Source organism: Brachycentrus maculatus, unplaced genomic scaffold (genome assembly GCF_059751285.1).
Source record: "Brachycentrus maculatus isolate JH-2025_06_01 unplaced genomic scaffold, ASM5975128v1 h1tg000442l, whole genome shotgun sequence".
Taxonomy (NCBI): domain Eukaryota; kingdom Metazoa; phylum Arthropoda; class Insecta; order Trichoptera; family Brachycentridae; genus Brachycentrus; species Brachycentrus maculatus.
The window spans coordinates 3,828-16,928 of record NW_028281190.1 but is presented as its reverse complement, the minus strand read 5'-3'; the positions used below and the strand labels follow the sequence as shown (position 1 = coordinate 16,928).

The following is a 13,101-nucleotide window of genomic DNA, read 5'->3' as shown; positions in this document are numbered from 1 at the left end:
TTCTAATATAGGCGATATCTTAGGACCGCAGCGTTTATTCAAGTGCACGATGACGGAAGCAAGTGATGTTTTGTTGGAAAATTGCAGGGATGTGCTTGCAATAGAGCTATCAACCATTTTTCCTTTTTGTTGAACTGAATCAAATATATATATATATATGTTATAATATTATAATTTTTAACATATTTCAAAAGATTATTTTGCAGAGACCCAGCAAGCCACCTTATGTGTCTTGTCGGTGAAGTATTTTTTTTTACATTTTTTTTGTTTTTATCCATTTGAACCTAATATACACACAAAAAAAGAGAAAAATTAAGAATTAATTTTCATAAAATTTACTCTTGATCATTTGCCCATTCCTTTATTTGCCTTTGTTCCATATTTTATTTTGACCTCTAACATCCGTTGGCAACAAATTGAAAATGTTCGGAACGATATATTGCAGTGTTCGACTCCCATATTTATTGTTAATTCTTGGGTCGGTTGTGGCTTTCAGACATTTTTTATTCCCCACAGCAGCTATGTCGTCGGATCATCTTTTTCGAGGTCTTACAACGCCTCTTTTATTCTCCCAAGATCTCCATCTTAAAATTTTAGGAGTCTATCTTGTAGACTCATCTTGCAATATGTATTGACCATTGCGACTAGAGTCGTGCTTTGCGATTCATGATATCCGCTACTTTGGTTCTGCTTCTAATTTCTTCATTTCTTATTTTATCTTTTAGGCTTATATCAAGCAATGATCTTTCCTTGGATCGCTGTATGCATTTAAACTTCTCTGCATTTCTTTTTGTGAGAGAATAGAAAAAATGATACTAAAATTGATATAAAAAATCTATGAGGTCGTTAGTTAAAGAAATAATACTATGACAATAAATTCTCGCAGATTTCAGAAAATGAGTGCTCAAAAACAGAAAAAAACAAAAATATAAAATCGTTGTATATACCTATATATATTTTTAAAATTGTTAATTTTACAAAAATCCCTTAACCCTAATTTAAACATATAAATATAAATAAATATTCAAGAAATATACTTGTATTGTGAACTTCGTATAAACCACTGATGTATAAAGTTTTCAATTAAAATGCAAAACCTCAAAGTTAGTGGCTCAAATGTGAATTATGAACGTACCCAACCTATCATAACTTATAGTAAATTAAACTTAACTTTTACAGTTTCTGATACATCGTAGTACAATAGTATATGGTTTACCAGTATCTTGATAAAATACACTACCAATATTCTGAGTGTGGCCAAATACTTGTTCACATATCTGGATTATCTCCAATTAGGAGTTATTATTTTGACATTTCAACATAGAACAATAATGAATAAAAAAACTCATATTTGGAGATAAGCAGATTTGTGGACAAGTATTTGGATACACTCAAAATGTTGTGAAAAAAATAACTGGTCAAATTATAAAGCTAAAATGAAAAAAAAGAGGATAATTTCTATCGTGTCTCATGTATGTGATTATAATCCAACATTTGGACCTCACATACAAATGAGTTTCTGCTCAGTGAAAAGCGTCTTTCATCTCACCATAGATAGTCTCTAGTGAAATTCTAGTGAATCAACCCCTAGGTTTTGAATTGAACAATATTTTTGTAGAAGTTTTTTAAATCTAATTTTACTTCTTATTATATGTATTGTATTCTTGCCAGTGCCCTTTACTAATGATCCATAATAAAATGTATACCTACACATAAGCCATGCCTTTGCAAGATATTTTTTTTATATTTATATAAACATTTTTATTCTACTTGTATTTATATTATGTATTGAAATGCAAATGAATTTAAAATATAAAAAAAAAAGTTCCAAGAATTTGAATAGTGTGGTTGTTAATCATAGATAGAATAGGTGAGTGTTACATGTGTGTAAAGTAATCGTCACTTAAACCAGCCAATGACGGTTGTAAGCCCCGAAAATACACAGACTTCCATATCCTTTTTCTTCTTTGTTGAGAAGTAAAAAATAATGTAAAAACACTACATTTTCAAATTTGTATTTTGAAATGATTTGTAAATTCGAAATATGGGAGCATTATCTGCCACTACTTTTATATGATTTGTTTTTTCTTCTCATTAATAAGTACTATGAAAACAGTTTTTAGTTAAGAAACAATAAAAAAAAGAAAAAAGAAATAAGGATTCTTTGATGAGTGAAAGAAAAAAATTCTTATTGGAATAGAAAACAAAAGAAGGGATAAGAAGAAAGATGATAGATATATAATGAAAGGACGACCTATCATTAGGGTAAAAGAGGGGAAAATGAAACGTGTCAGAAGGAAAAGAAAATCATATGGACCATCTAAATAGGTCTCATGTTTTATATATTTATTACTATTCTTTTTTATTATTCAATAAAGTAATTTTTTTATATAATTAAGTACAGTTTCTATACATTTCTACTTGTTATAATCTTAAAGCTTAAGTTGCGCTGAGTCTCTCCAAAAAAGAGACTGAGCTGTTGTGCTTGAAGATGAACTTTTTTGTTTATAGTATCATGTTATATATTTAGTAAGTATGTTATAGAGGAACATACATATATATTTATGAGATACGAGGTAGTTATCTTGATTAGTTTTCTATTTTGTGTAAATGATAACATTCTACCCATGATTGACAACCACACTACTCAAATTTTTGGGACTGCTACACACATCATAAATCTCATGACGCTTCATGTGTCAGTTCACCGGAGCCATCTTAACTTTCATTTGGCAAAGACCCTTTTATTTAGATATATTTTCAATTTCAATTCGAACCCTTATCCGCACCCCAATGGTGCATAGGGCACTGCATTACACAAACACGGTGTTATCTTGATCGTTAACACACGAAGGAAAGGTGATCAGCCCTCCACTTCAGTACCAGTCCAGGGTAATATTGAATAAATATTAGAGTGAAAAAATCACTTATATTTATTTGAACCCCCCTGGGAATCGAACCCGGGACCTCCAGAATAGTAGCCGAGCGCGTTGACCTCATAACCGGATTATTTTACATACTGGGAGACGACTGAAAACTTGATCAACATTGTTTTTATTAATATTTTCATATTTTTTGCTGAAGTGGTGGCCCTGTCGCCAACGATTAGTGAGACATCACATTATATTTATGATGTCTTCCGCGAGATTGGGATTTAGTTGTCACCAATCTCCGCGCGCCGCCACACTTAACGCATTTACTAGTAGCCAATAGGAGCAATGAATGGACAAGTGTTGTGCGTCAAGTGGTGTACGGTCGCCCTGCTGCTTGCTGTCGCGTGCCAAACACTCGGTAAGTGATGAAAATCTTAGGGACTTTGTCCACTACACCGAATTTTACCGTCCGGCACGTCAGTTAGCGTTTTAAAACGATGATTGGCTTGGTTAGCTTGTGTTTTTTCCTTCTTTCTTCGGATCGGAGCTCTTGATCGGTGCGGGAACATTTTTCGCGTAAATTTGTTTACGCTTAACTGTCGTAGTCGCTTTAATTTTTCAAAACCGGACTGCCGGACGGTAAAATTCCGGGACAAGCGCCCTTAAACTCGAATTGATGAAAAATTTTCACATTTTGATAAAAAGAAAATAAAATAAAAAATAAGATATAATTAAGTAAAAAGAAGAATAAATTAAAAATTAAATAAAATAAAATAAAAAGAAGAATAAAAATGTCATATTTTGATAAAAAGAAGAATACGAATGTTTAAGTATTTAATGTTAATTGATCACTGTGTGTATTATTATAATCTGAGTCTGCCTCCGTGGTTTAATGGTTAGCGTGTTAAGCTACCGTGCTGGAGGTCCCGGGTTCGATTTCCAGGAAAGGGGGGGGGGGGAATAAATATTAGTGATTTTACACTCCAATATTTAATCAGAGTAGGCAGTAGAGTTGGGTAAGGATAAGGCCATAGAGGGATACTGGTCATGTTTCCAACATGAAACGCGAGTAATCCATTAATAAAGGCACTGCTTTTCTGCCTATATAGAATGCACGCCTCTGCCTGGACTGGTCCCTGAAGCTTAGGAGTTACCTTGACTTTATGTAAGTAACGATGAAGATAACACTGCGTCAATACGATGCAGTGCCCTATGAACCACTGGGTGTGGATAGGGGTTAGAAGAAGAAAAAGATCACTGTGGGTAAAGTGATCACTTAACCAGCATATAACGGTTCAAAAGCTCCACCCTGATATGATTTTAAAAATATTGGTTTTGATTACCTACATGAAATTTGGTTGGAGTGCCAGACTATTTTTATCCAGATTTAATTGTCTAAATTCCATTATATATAGATCTGTTGGTACAAGGTGGGGCGCGGTCACTTCTTTATTTGAAACTCTCGCTACAAAATGACAGTTACTCCGAGAAAGCGTTTCGATAGAGCGTTTGAAAGCACGGGATCAAAAGTTTTTTTTTAGATTAGTTTAGTGCCAATCATGCCATGGACAAACGAGGAGCGTGCATTTGTCGTAGAGGCCTGCTTTTCCTTGGACCGTTCCGTCATCGCAATCCTGCGTGGATTCGAAAAACAATTCAATATCGCGTCTGCAGGTCATGTGCCTGATCCTAAATCGATTAGTTTGTGAGACATATTCAGAGACACTGGTAGTGTGAAGGAGAAACATAATGGACCTTCCAGAACAACCAGGACGCCTTAAAACGTCTAAAACGTCGTCCCCATATACATTTTTTCGATTTTTTTACCCAAACTGGGTGAAATGAATGTGGAGGATATGTGGTTCCACAGGATGGCACCACGGCTCACACGGCACGAACTTCTATTATTTTCTTGCGGAAGCACTATTCCGAACCTCTCATCTATCTTAGAGGCGATCTTCACTGGCCAGCGCGATCGCCAGATTTAGCCCTCTCTGAATATTTCCTGTGGGGTTACCTTAAAACATTGGTTTACACAAAACGTCTGAAAACACTTGCTCAGTTAATGGATGATATTTGTGCTGCTATTGCCGACAAAAATACAGATATGATGAAAAACTTGACAGAAATGCCAAAATTTGACTGTCTCAGCATAATGACGAGGTCAGTGGAAGCCGCCAAGATGTCGTTTTAAAAACACTGTTATTTAATATTATGATAGGCTGGTCTAAATTATGTGCACTCTATACATGTGCAATATTCACCATTCTACCTATAATTTGAATAGTGTCAACCACACTGAGCTTACAATATTTTGAGTGTGTCCTAATATTTGTTCATAAATCTGGATTATCTCCAATTAAAGGCGTTTTTTTCATATTATTTTTTGACATCTCATCATAGATGAAGAAGAATATGGAAGTCAATGACTTCAGTCACTCTCTTTGTTCAAATTCTGGGTTACTTCATCAACTTCTGTCCTGAAGAATACTATCTTAAACACTTGTTATATGTTAGAGAGTCAACCTATTTCAGCTGAGTAGGTTATTCCTGGTTACTTTTATATCAGACACGAGTGTGGTTATTTACAGGTTATGTGGTGACTCCCGCTCCGTGCCAGGAGATCCAGGTGTACAAGATGTGCAATTCCCCGTGTCCCATGACGTGCCGGAGTGTGATAGCACCCGGTACTCCATGCGAGTTCCTGCGTACCATGAAGCATGACATCATGATAGTAGAATATGGTCCATTACAGGTTATGTGGTGACTCCCCCTCCGTGCCAGGAGATCCAGGTGTACAAGATGTGCAACTCCCCGTGTCCCATGACGTGCCGGAGTGTGATGGCGCCCGGAGCTCCGTGCGGGTTCCAGTGCGCCAGGACTTGCTTATGTTTGCCAGGATTCCGCATGATAGCTAATGGAACGTAAGTAACCGAAACCTTATAGGACTCAATTACCGCTGTGGGTGGATGGTGGGTTTAGAAAAAAACCCAAGCTTCATCATGAAATGTAATAGAATTTGATGATTTTTTTATTTATTTATAGTTCACCAACAATGAAAAACATATTACAATAAATGAAATCCAGTGCAATACAAATTGTTTGAATGTTTTTCATCAATTAGGTGAGAACACAACAAGCTTACAGAAACAATAAAGGTGCAGGATATAAACATATCTAAATAGTAGAAATTTAGTTGTAAAAAGTATAATAACAATTAAAAGTAATGAAATAAAAATAAAAGTTTAAATTAAACTATGGTACATAAGGTACAAAATTCAAGACTCCATCAGATTGGTAAAATCAATTTTAAATTGATTTCACTAATCTGGTAAAAGGGTAAAGTGTAAGATTGTGGGTGCCATGAAGCGATTTGACTAAGTTTCGACATTTAAAATAAGTTTTTTAATGCTGTAATAGTATGATGTCCTCTTAAAAGCGACACATTAGTAAAATGAGTATACAAGTCCATTCCTCGGATAACAAATACACTTATATTTTTCCTTTCATTTCTAAATAACTTATGATGAACTTGTGTATGTCTACAAATAGTTGCCTTGTTCTAGCTGCCAGTCATGCTTTAAGCTACTTAAAAGCCACCAGCTAAAAAAAAGTAACACACCAAATTATTATTATTTTTTTTAAAAATAACTTTAGTCTGTTTTGACGAGAATTTTATTTTGTTAATACTTTACTAAATAATTAAAAATATAAACTATTTTCGTAACTTTATTATTTGAATATGTCAAAAGTACGTTCGATGGCTATGCTTCCTTAACGGACCCAAATTTGACTAGACGATGCGACAAATTTGACTAGACAAGCTGACCCTGTACCCAAAGGAAAGTCAACCTTCAACATAATTTTTATTATTATTTTTTCCAAAAATATAAAATGCAGCACAAGCTATTGAGGTAGTATTTTAAGAAAATGGCGCAATGCAAATTCTCCAAAATTATTATTAACACAATTATTATCTTCAATATTTAATTTTCGTATACAAATTGAAAGTTTGCTCGTTTATATGGACTGTAAAAATAATATTTGAAATGTTTTATAAATCTTTTTGGTAGTAGCCATTAAAATTAATTTCTGGAGTGAAATTTTAGTCTCCGAGTCGAGTCCATTGAAATGTAATAAAAGAGTGTTCCCCGTCCACAGCAGGGACACATTACTTAAATGACTAAAGACTTTTTGCTTTTATTAAAGGGGAATAAACGTTAAAATACGGGGAAAGTTGTGAAAGCGAGGGAAATGAATTTGTCGGGCGATGTGAAGTATAACGCTCGTGGTGAAACGATACCACGTATGTAAAGTATGAGAACTAGGTCACTAGATGATGCATACCTATACTTGAACTACCTTGTATAACTTAGAGTCTACTAATTAGCACGATTCAAAAAATAGGACAAAAAAACATTATTCTAATTGATTTTTTTACTGAAAACATAACGTTAAATTTTTATGAAGCTTATAAATTGACGAGTCATTTTTTTTTACAATATTTGGGGTAAGGATATAACAAACATTACAAATAAAAAGGCCCCTGCCAGATAAAAGTTAGCACAAATCAACCATACATACTGCTACAAAATCACACATGTAGCGACCTGAGAGTTATATGATGTATTTACGTATGCGTCAATTTTTAGTGTAGTTTTCAATCAAGGGTGGAATGGTAAATGTTCCACTAAATACCGTAAGCCCTCTAAATTCTGAGATGTTTTATGTTCTTCTTCATCTTTGTTGAGATGTCAAAATGAAAAAATATATCCCATGTGGAAAAATCCAGATTTGTTTTGGAAACACCAATTTTTTGTTTCATATTTAATTTAATTAATATAGTTATATAAAATACTATTCTTTAATTCATTTACAAGACATTTTTTATACTAGTTGCGCTGAGCCTCTCCAGCAAGAGACTAGGCTCTTGTGCTTGGAGAGGGACTTACACTCAATATATACTGTTTTTCATTGAATTTTTTATTTGTAAATATCCATCTTATTATTCAGTGTGTAATATGGAGAAGTCGACAATGGTGATTTGGTGATGTACGAGGTATTGCTGTTAGGCGAGCGATAAACTGACGCGGGACAATGTGTCGCAGTATTCTAAACTTGCGGTAGTTTAAGGGTTGATTCAAATCTTGGCAGTTAGATTTAGAATTTACGGCAGCTTAAAGCTCGATAACAAGATAAATGTATTAGACAGAGGTTATTCATCGGCAGTCGTAAAAAAAACAGCTCGTAAGTGATTGGTTTTTCTTAACTTTCTAACATGATCAAAGACACACGTACATATATTTCTTTCATCGTACATATACCATTAAAACATATTCTCAATATTATTAATATTTAAAGCATTTACTTTGCGGTTAGTCATTTTTACTTTTATATTTTTTACAAAAATGTTAGTAATATTAGTACATAACCGAGATTTTTATATCTACCGGTTTCGAGACGTACCCATCTCTTCGTCAGGACCATCATTTCCACACCATGCAAATAATACTACTAGACATAAAAATCTCGGTTAGTGGTTTTACACTATTATTACTAACATTTCCATAAAAACAATTTTTAATTAATAATGATCCTTACTGGTGCATTCCGCACCGAGGGCACATTTAACAATACTTGTTGGATAAATTATTTGCAAGTCGTTATGACATGGTCGATGACGTGAACATGTGTCCAAATACTAGTTCACAAATCTGAGTTTTCTCCACTTAGAAGTTATTTTTACATTTTATTTGACATCTCAACATAAATGAAGAAGAATATAAAAGTCAACAAATTCCTCTTCATAGTATATATATAGTTTTAAAATAAAGATTTGTAAACAAGTATTTAGACACACACAAAATATTATGATAAACTAATAATTACAAACGTAATAAGATAACAAAATATTATGATAAACTAATAATTACAAACGCAATAAGATAACAAAATAATAAAATAAACTAATAATTGTAAACGCTTGCGTGATGCGTTATTGATAAACTAATAATTACATCTACATATATAAATTCTTAAAAATAATATTACCAACAATTCTATTAAGCTTAAAAATATTAATTCTCATTAATATGGCCATGTCAATAAATTCTTCCTTTCCCAGAAAATAAATATAAGGGTACATACCTACACCCCCCATTAGCTACTGTTGTCTCCCATAAAACTGTCACTTAGAATTGTATAGCTACATAAGGACCGTAGTCCATTTGATCTTCACATTCGTTTGATAATGCCCTAACAAGGCGAAACAATAGTCACAGTATAATTTTTTATGTGTTTTTGTTAATAAAATACAGCTTAGTAGACTCAAAAAAATCTGTGTTTGATTTAAAATTAATACATAAAATGAATAAATATAGCTGATTAAAAGTTGCTTGAAAAATCTAAAATTATGTTTTCAGCCATTTTCAGGCAAAAATTAATCAATTTTTTTTTAAAGAAGGATGAAAATAGACTGAATGCAGTCGAAATACGTTATATCGGATGAATGTATGGCAAAACGTTGTATAACAGATGTTCGAATGGTGATTTAACTAAATAATGCAAGGCTGAGATAAGCGTTATCAACAAAATTAATTAGGTGCGTTAAGATGGTTTGGGCATGTGAATCGAATGAGTGACGAAAAAATACTTGTAGTATACTATAATTTATAAGGCAAATATAGTTAAAAATTGAAGCAGAGAAGGACCGAGGAAAACTTGGAAAGTATTTCAAATACTTGAAGTGGTCAAGTCAGAAGTCGGAATAATCGGCGGGTATGTATGAGGAGATGCATAAATGTGAAAGAAGTTAAGATTGTTTGCAAAAAACATGTGGCGTTTTATTCTTTTAACCTACCCTGCGGGGAAGTTGCGTGATGTTTAGTCTGTTTGTTTATTATTAATGACCCACCTGAACATTCAAGTTTGGCCCCTGTAAAGGTTGAAGTTCACACAATTTTATTAAATGTATTTTTATGTAAATATTCAACACCGTTGTTTACTGAAAATTAGTAAACTTTCTGAAGTATTGAAAACTAAATCTGAAAGGTTGTGAAAGCGTTGTTGGCTGAAAATTTAAATTGAATTCTAATGAATACGATATTGAAAAATAAATGAGAATTTAAGATAAATTTATGATGGTATGGGATAATATTTTTATAAAGACCCTAGACAAAATACGCATGTGTGCATTTGACACTTAATTTATTAAATAAATACATTTTTACAGGAAATTATGAGTCCAAAAGAAATTTTACGAGGAAAAATAATATCCTTTGGCATTAATTATTAATTGATTCTGCAGTCATATTGTAGTAATACATATCCATTTTTAATTTAAGTTTTACTTGGCAAATACTATTATTTTTTCAAATCTATTGCGACACGTGTTTCGATGCATTCCGCATTATGATTAAATACCGTGTCAAAATGATGTCGAATCGATCGAAAAAATATCATAATATATTTTGAGAAAAAGTGGTAAATATTCATTTAGTAAAATTTGATTAAAATCAAAAGATATCACCACAATGAGAATCATCTATCATTTAAAAAAAATAGATGTTTCATCTCAAGTTGATCCTATAATAATGAAATTTGTTTGGGCTACAGAATGTGTGCTATTCATAAATATTATAATATTTGAAAAAATATATCTTTGTCTTTCTTGTGTACTGTTACATATATGGGTTTAAGGAAATTTGTAAGCTTTACACTATGATTTATAAGAAATGTATTATGAAATGTTCATGACATGATGTAACATGTTCGAGGAAATTTATATTCTTTCGTAATAATATTGTGTTTATTATTTTTACAGGTACCTACAGATAGGAGTTCGCGTTCCTGGAGTATTGTGCAGAGATACCTGTCGGCCATATTGAGTGCTATAGAAATTAATATTAAAGTTATACGTTTTATAGATAAACAATTACACGTAGGTTTTATTATAATTTAAGCTTAATAAATTATTACCGTAATCACTTCCAGGGTTTTATTTATCTACATTTTTGTTTAATTTTGTAAATAATTATTTTTAACATTCTTTTAATCACTCATCGTCCACTTTTCATTCTTTTTCACATACAAATCCTTATCAAATTTGATATATGAAGATGAAAACAGCTCCCAAGTCGAGAAAACCCAGATTTCTGAACAAGTATTTGGACACACTCAAAATGTTGTGAATAAAAATAACTGGTCAAATTATAATCTGCATAAAATTGAAATTCATGTTTTTAGGCGTTCCAAGAATTGTAATTAAGGTTTTTCTTATTTTAAAACTGATTGTATTAGAAAAATGTTGGTAATATTAGTATATAACCACTTATCGAGATTTTAATATCTACTGGTTTCGAGACGTAACCGTCTCTTCGTCAGGAGAATCACTACAACAGCATTCAAACAATACTACAGGTCACTACAGTATATATATACTAATATTACATTTTTTTGTAAAAAATATAACAATCAAAATGACTAGCTGCAAAGTAAATCCTTTAAATATTTAAAAATATTGAAAATATTATATTATTAGATAAAAACATTTTAGATACTTAATCCTAGTATATTTTAAATAAATATAATGAAAAGTTTTGTTACACAAATTAGAATAGTTGAAAATTATACAAACGCGCATTCTACTGCCTTTCCAATAACGGCAGTATTTATTCGCCTGAAATATCGTGAAAAGTCGTTTGCGCAACGCGCATGCGCCAACCCAGTTTTACAATATGGCGTCCATCGGCGAGAAGCTTACTCGAACAGAAGCTGCTTTTGTACATAACTAACCAGTAAAATCCACAAGAAAGCGCCGATATAGTGAAACGGGTCGTCAAATATGAAGACATTAAATTAACCGACATTGAAACGTCAAGTGGAGTCATGTTTAAACGATTTGAGACTATTTTTTTGAGTTGTAAAGGGTGTGTTGTTCGACCGGTGGGATTGTTTACCAGTTTTCAATGATGTCCAAGTATTTTTCCGTTTGATAAATAATCAAATTAGACAGAACATATCAAAACAACAACAGTTTAATTAAAAAAATTAATAAATATTAACATTATTAATACATTTTTAAGTTTTGTGTGAAAGTTGATTAAATTATAAATTGCTAAAATGAAATGAATATAATATAAGTTATTGGCTTCAAACTACAATAAGACATAAAACTATTTTTTGTGGTGTTCAGGTGTGAGTCAAGCATTAAGGTAAGATACTTTATCATTTTTTAAAATTGAAATTTATATATCAAATTTCTTGTACAAAATATACATTGGTGAGATCTTTTTTAAGAAGCAATATCTTCCAACTAACCAAATACCGAGAGGTGATACTGGTGTATGAAGCTTTTAAAGGCATTTGAGACTAGAGAGCACATAGTGCTTGTACGTAAGTATAAATAATAAAAAAAAAACTTGAAAACAAATGAATCACAGTATTACTGAAAAAAAAGGTGATAACAAGGTCGACAAAGAAATAAGAATCAGATAAGGAGTTGAACGGGAGAGATAGAGAAAAACCAAGAAATAATTATACTATGGAATGTCATTGTTCCAAGGATAGAATATTGTTTCAGGCATTTCTTGATAGTTCACGGTATAAGGATATATATATATATATATATATATATATATATATATATATATATATATATATATATATATATATATATATATATATATATATATATATATATATATATATATATATATATATATATATATATATATATATATATATATATATATATATTTTTTTTTTTTTTTTTAAATATTTTGACCATTCAACGAAGATGAAGAAGATATTGAAAATCTGGATATTTATAGGGCTTATGACCTATCATTGCTGATTTAAGTGATCACTTTATATAGTGTAACATTCTCCATTCGAAACATGATTGACAACCACACTATTCGAAATTTTGGAACTCATACAAATATAATAATAAAATTTCACGTTTGAGTTCACGGTAGTATCTATGGTTGATTTGAGTACACTTTTATTAAGCAGAGACCCTGATATTTAAATGTATGCAATATCCTTACCGAATCATTTTATATACAGCGAGAAGCCAAAAAACACGATTTTTCAATTTTTATGCAACTTTTTATTTAAACCAGTTATTTTATTCACAACGTTTTGGGTTCACAAATCTAGGTTTCTCTGCATAAGAGAATAGAAATTTTCATTTTTTTGTAACAGACCAATAATCATATGATTTTTG

At 31.7% G+C, this 13,101-nt stretch overlaps 1 protein-coding gene across 1 annotated transcript; it reads left to right on the top strand.

Annotated features, from left to right (window-relative positions):
• Positions 1-3,141: 3,141 nt before the first annotated feature.
• LOC148302498 (uncharacterized) lies at positions 3,142-10,858 on the top strand. The gene is made up of 3 exons (XM_088271523.1): positions 3,142-3,291; positions 5,629-5,797; positions 10,696-10,858. The coding sequence occupies exons 1-3, from the start codon at positions 3,219-3,221 to the stop codon at positions 10,757-10,759; spliced, it is 306 nt and encodes a 101-aa protein (XP_088127649.1). The 5' UTR covers positions 3,142-3,218; the 3' UTR covers positions 10,760-10,858.
• Positions 10,859-13,101: the final 2,243 nt, after the last annotated feature.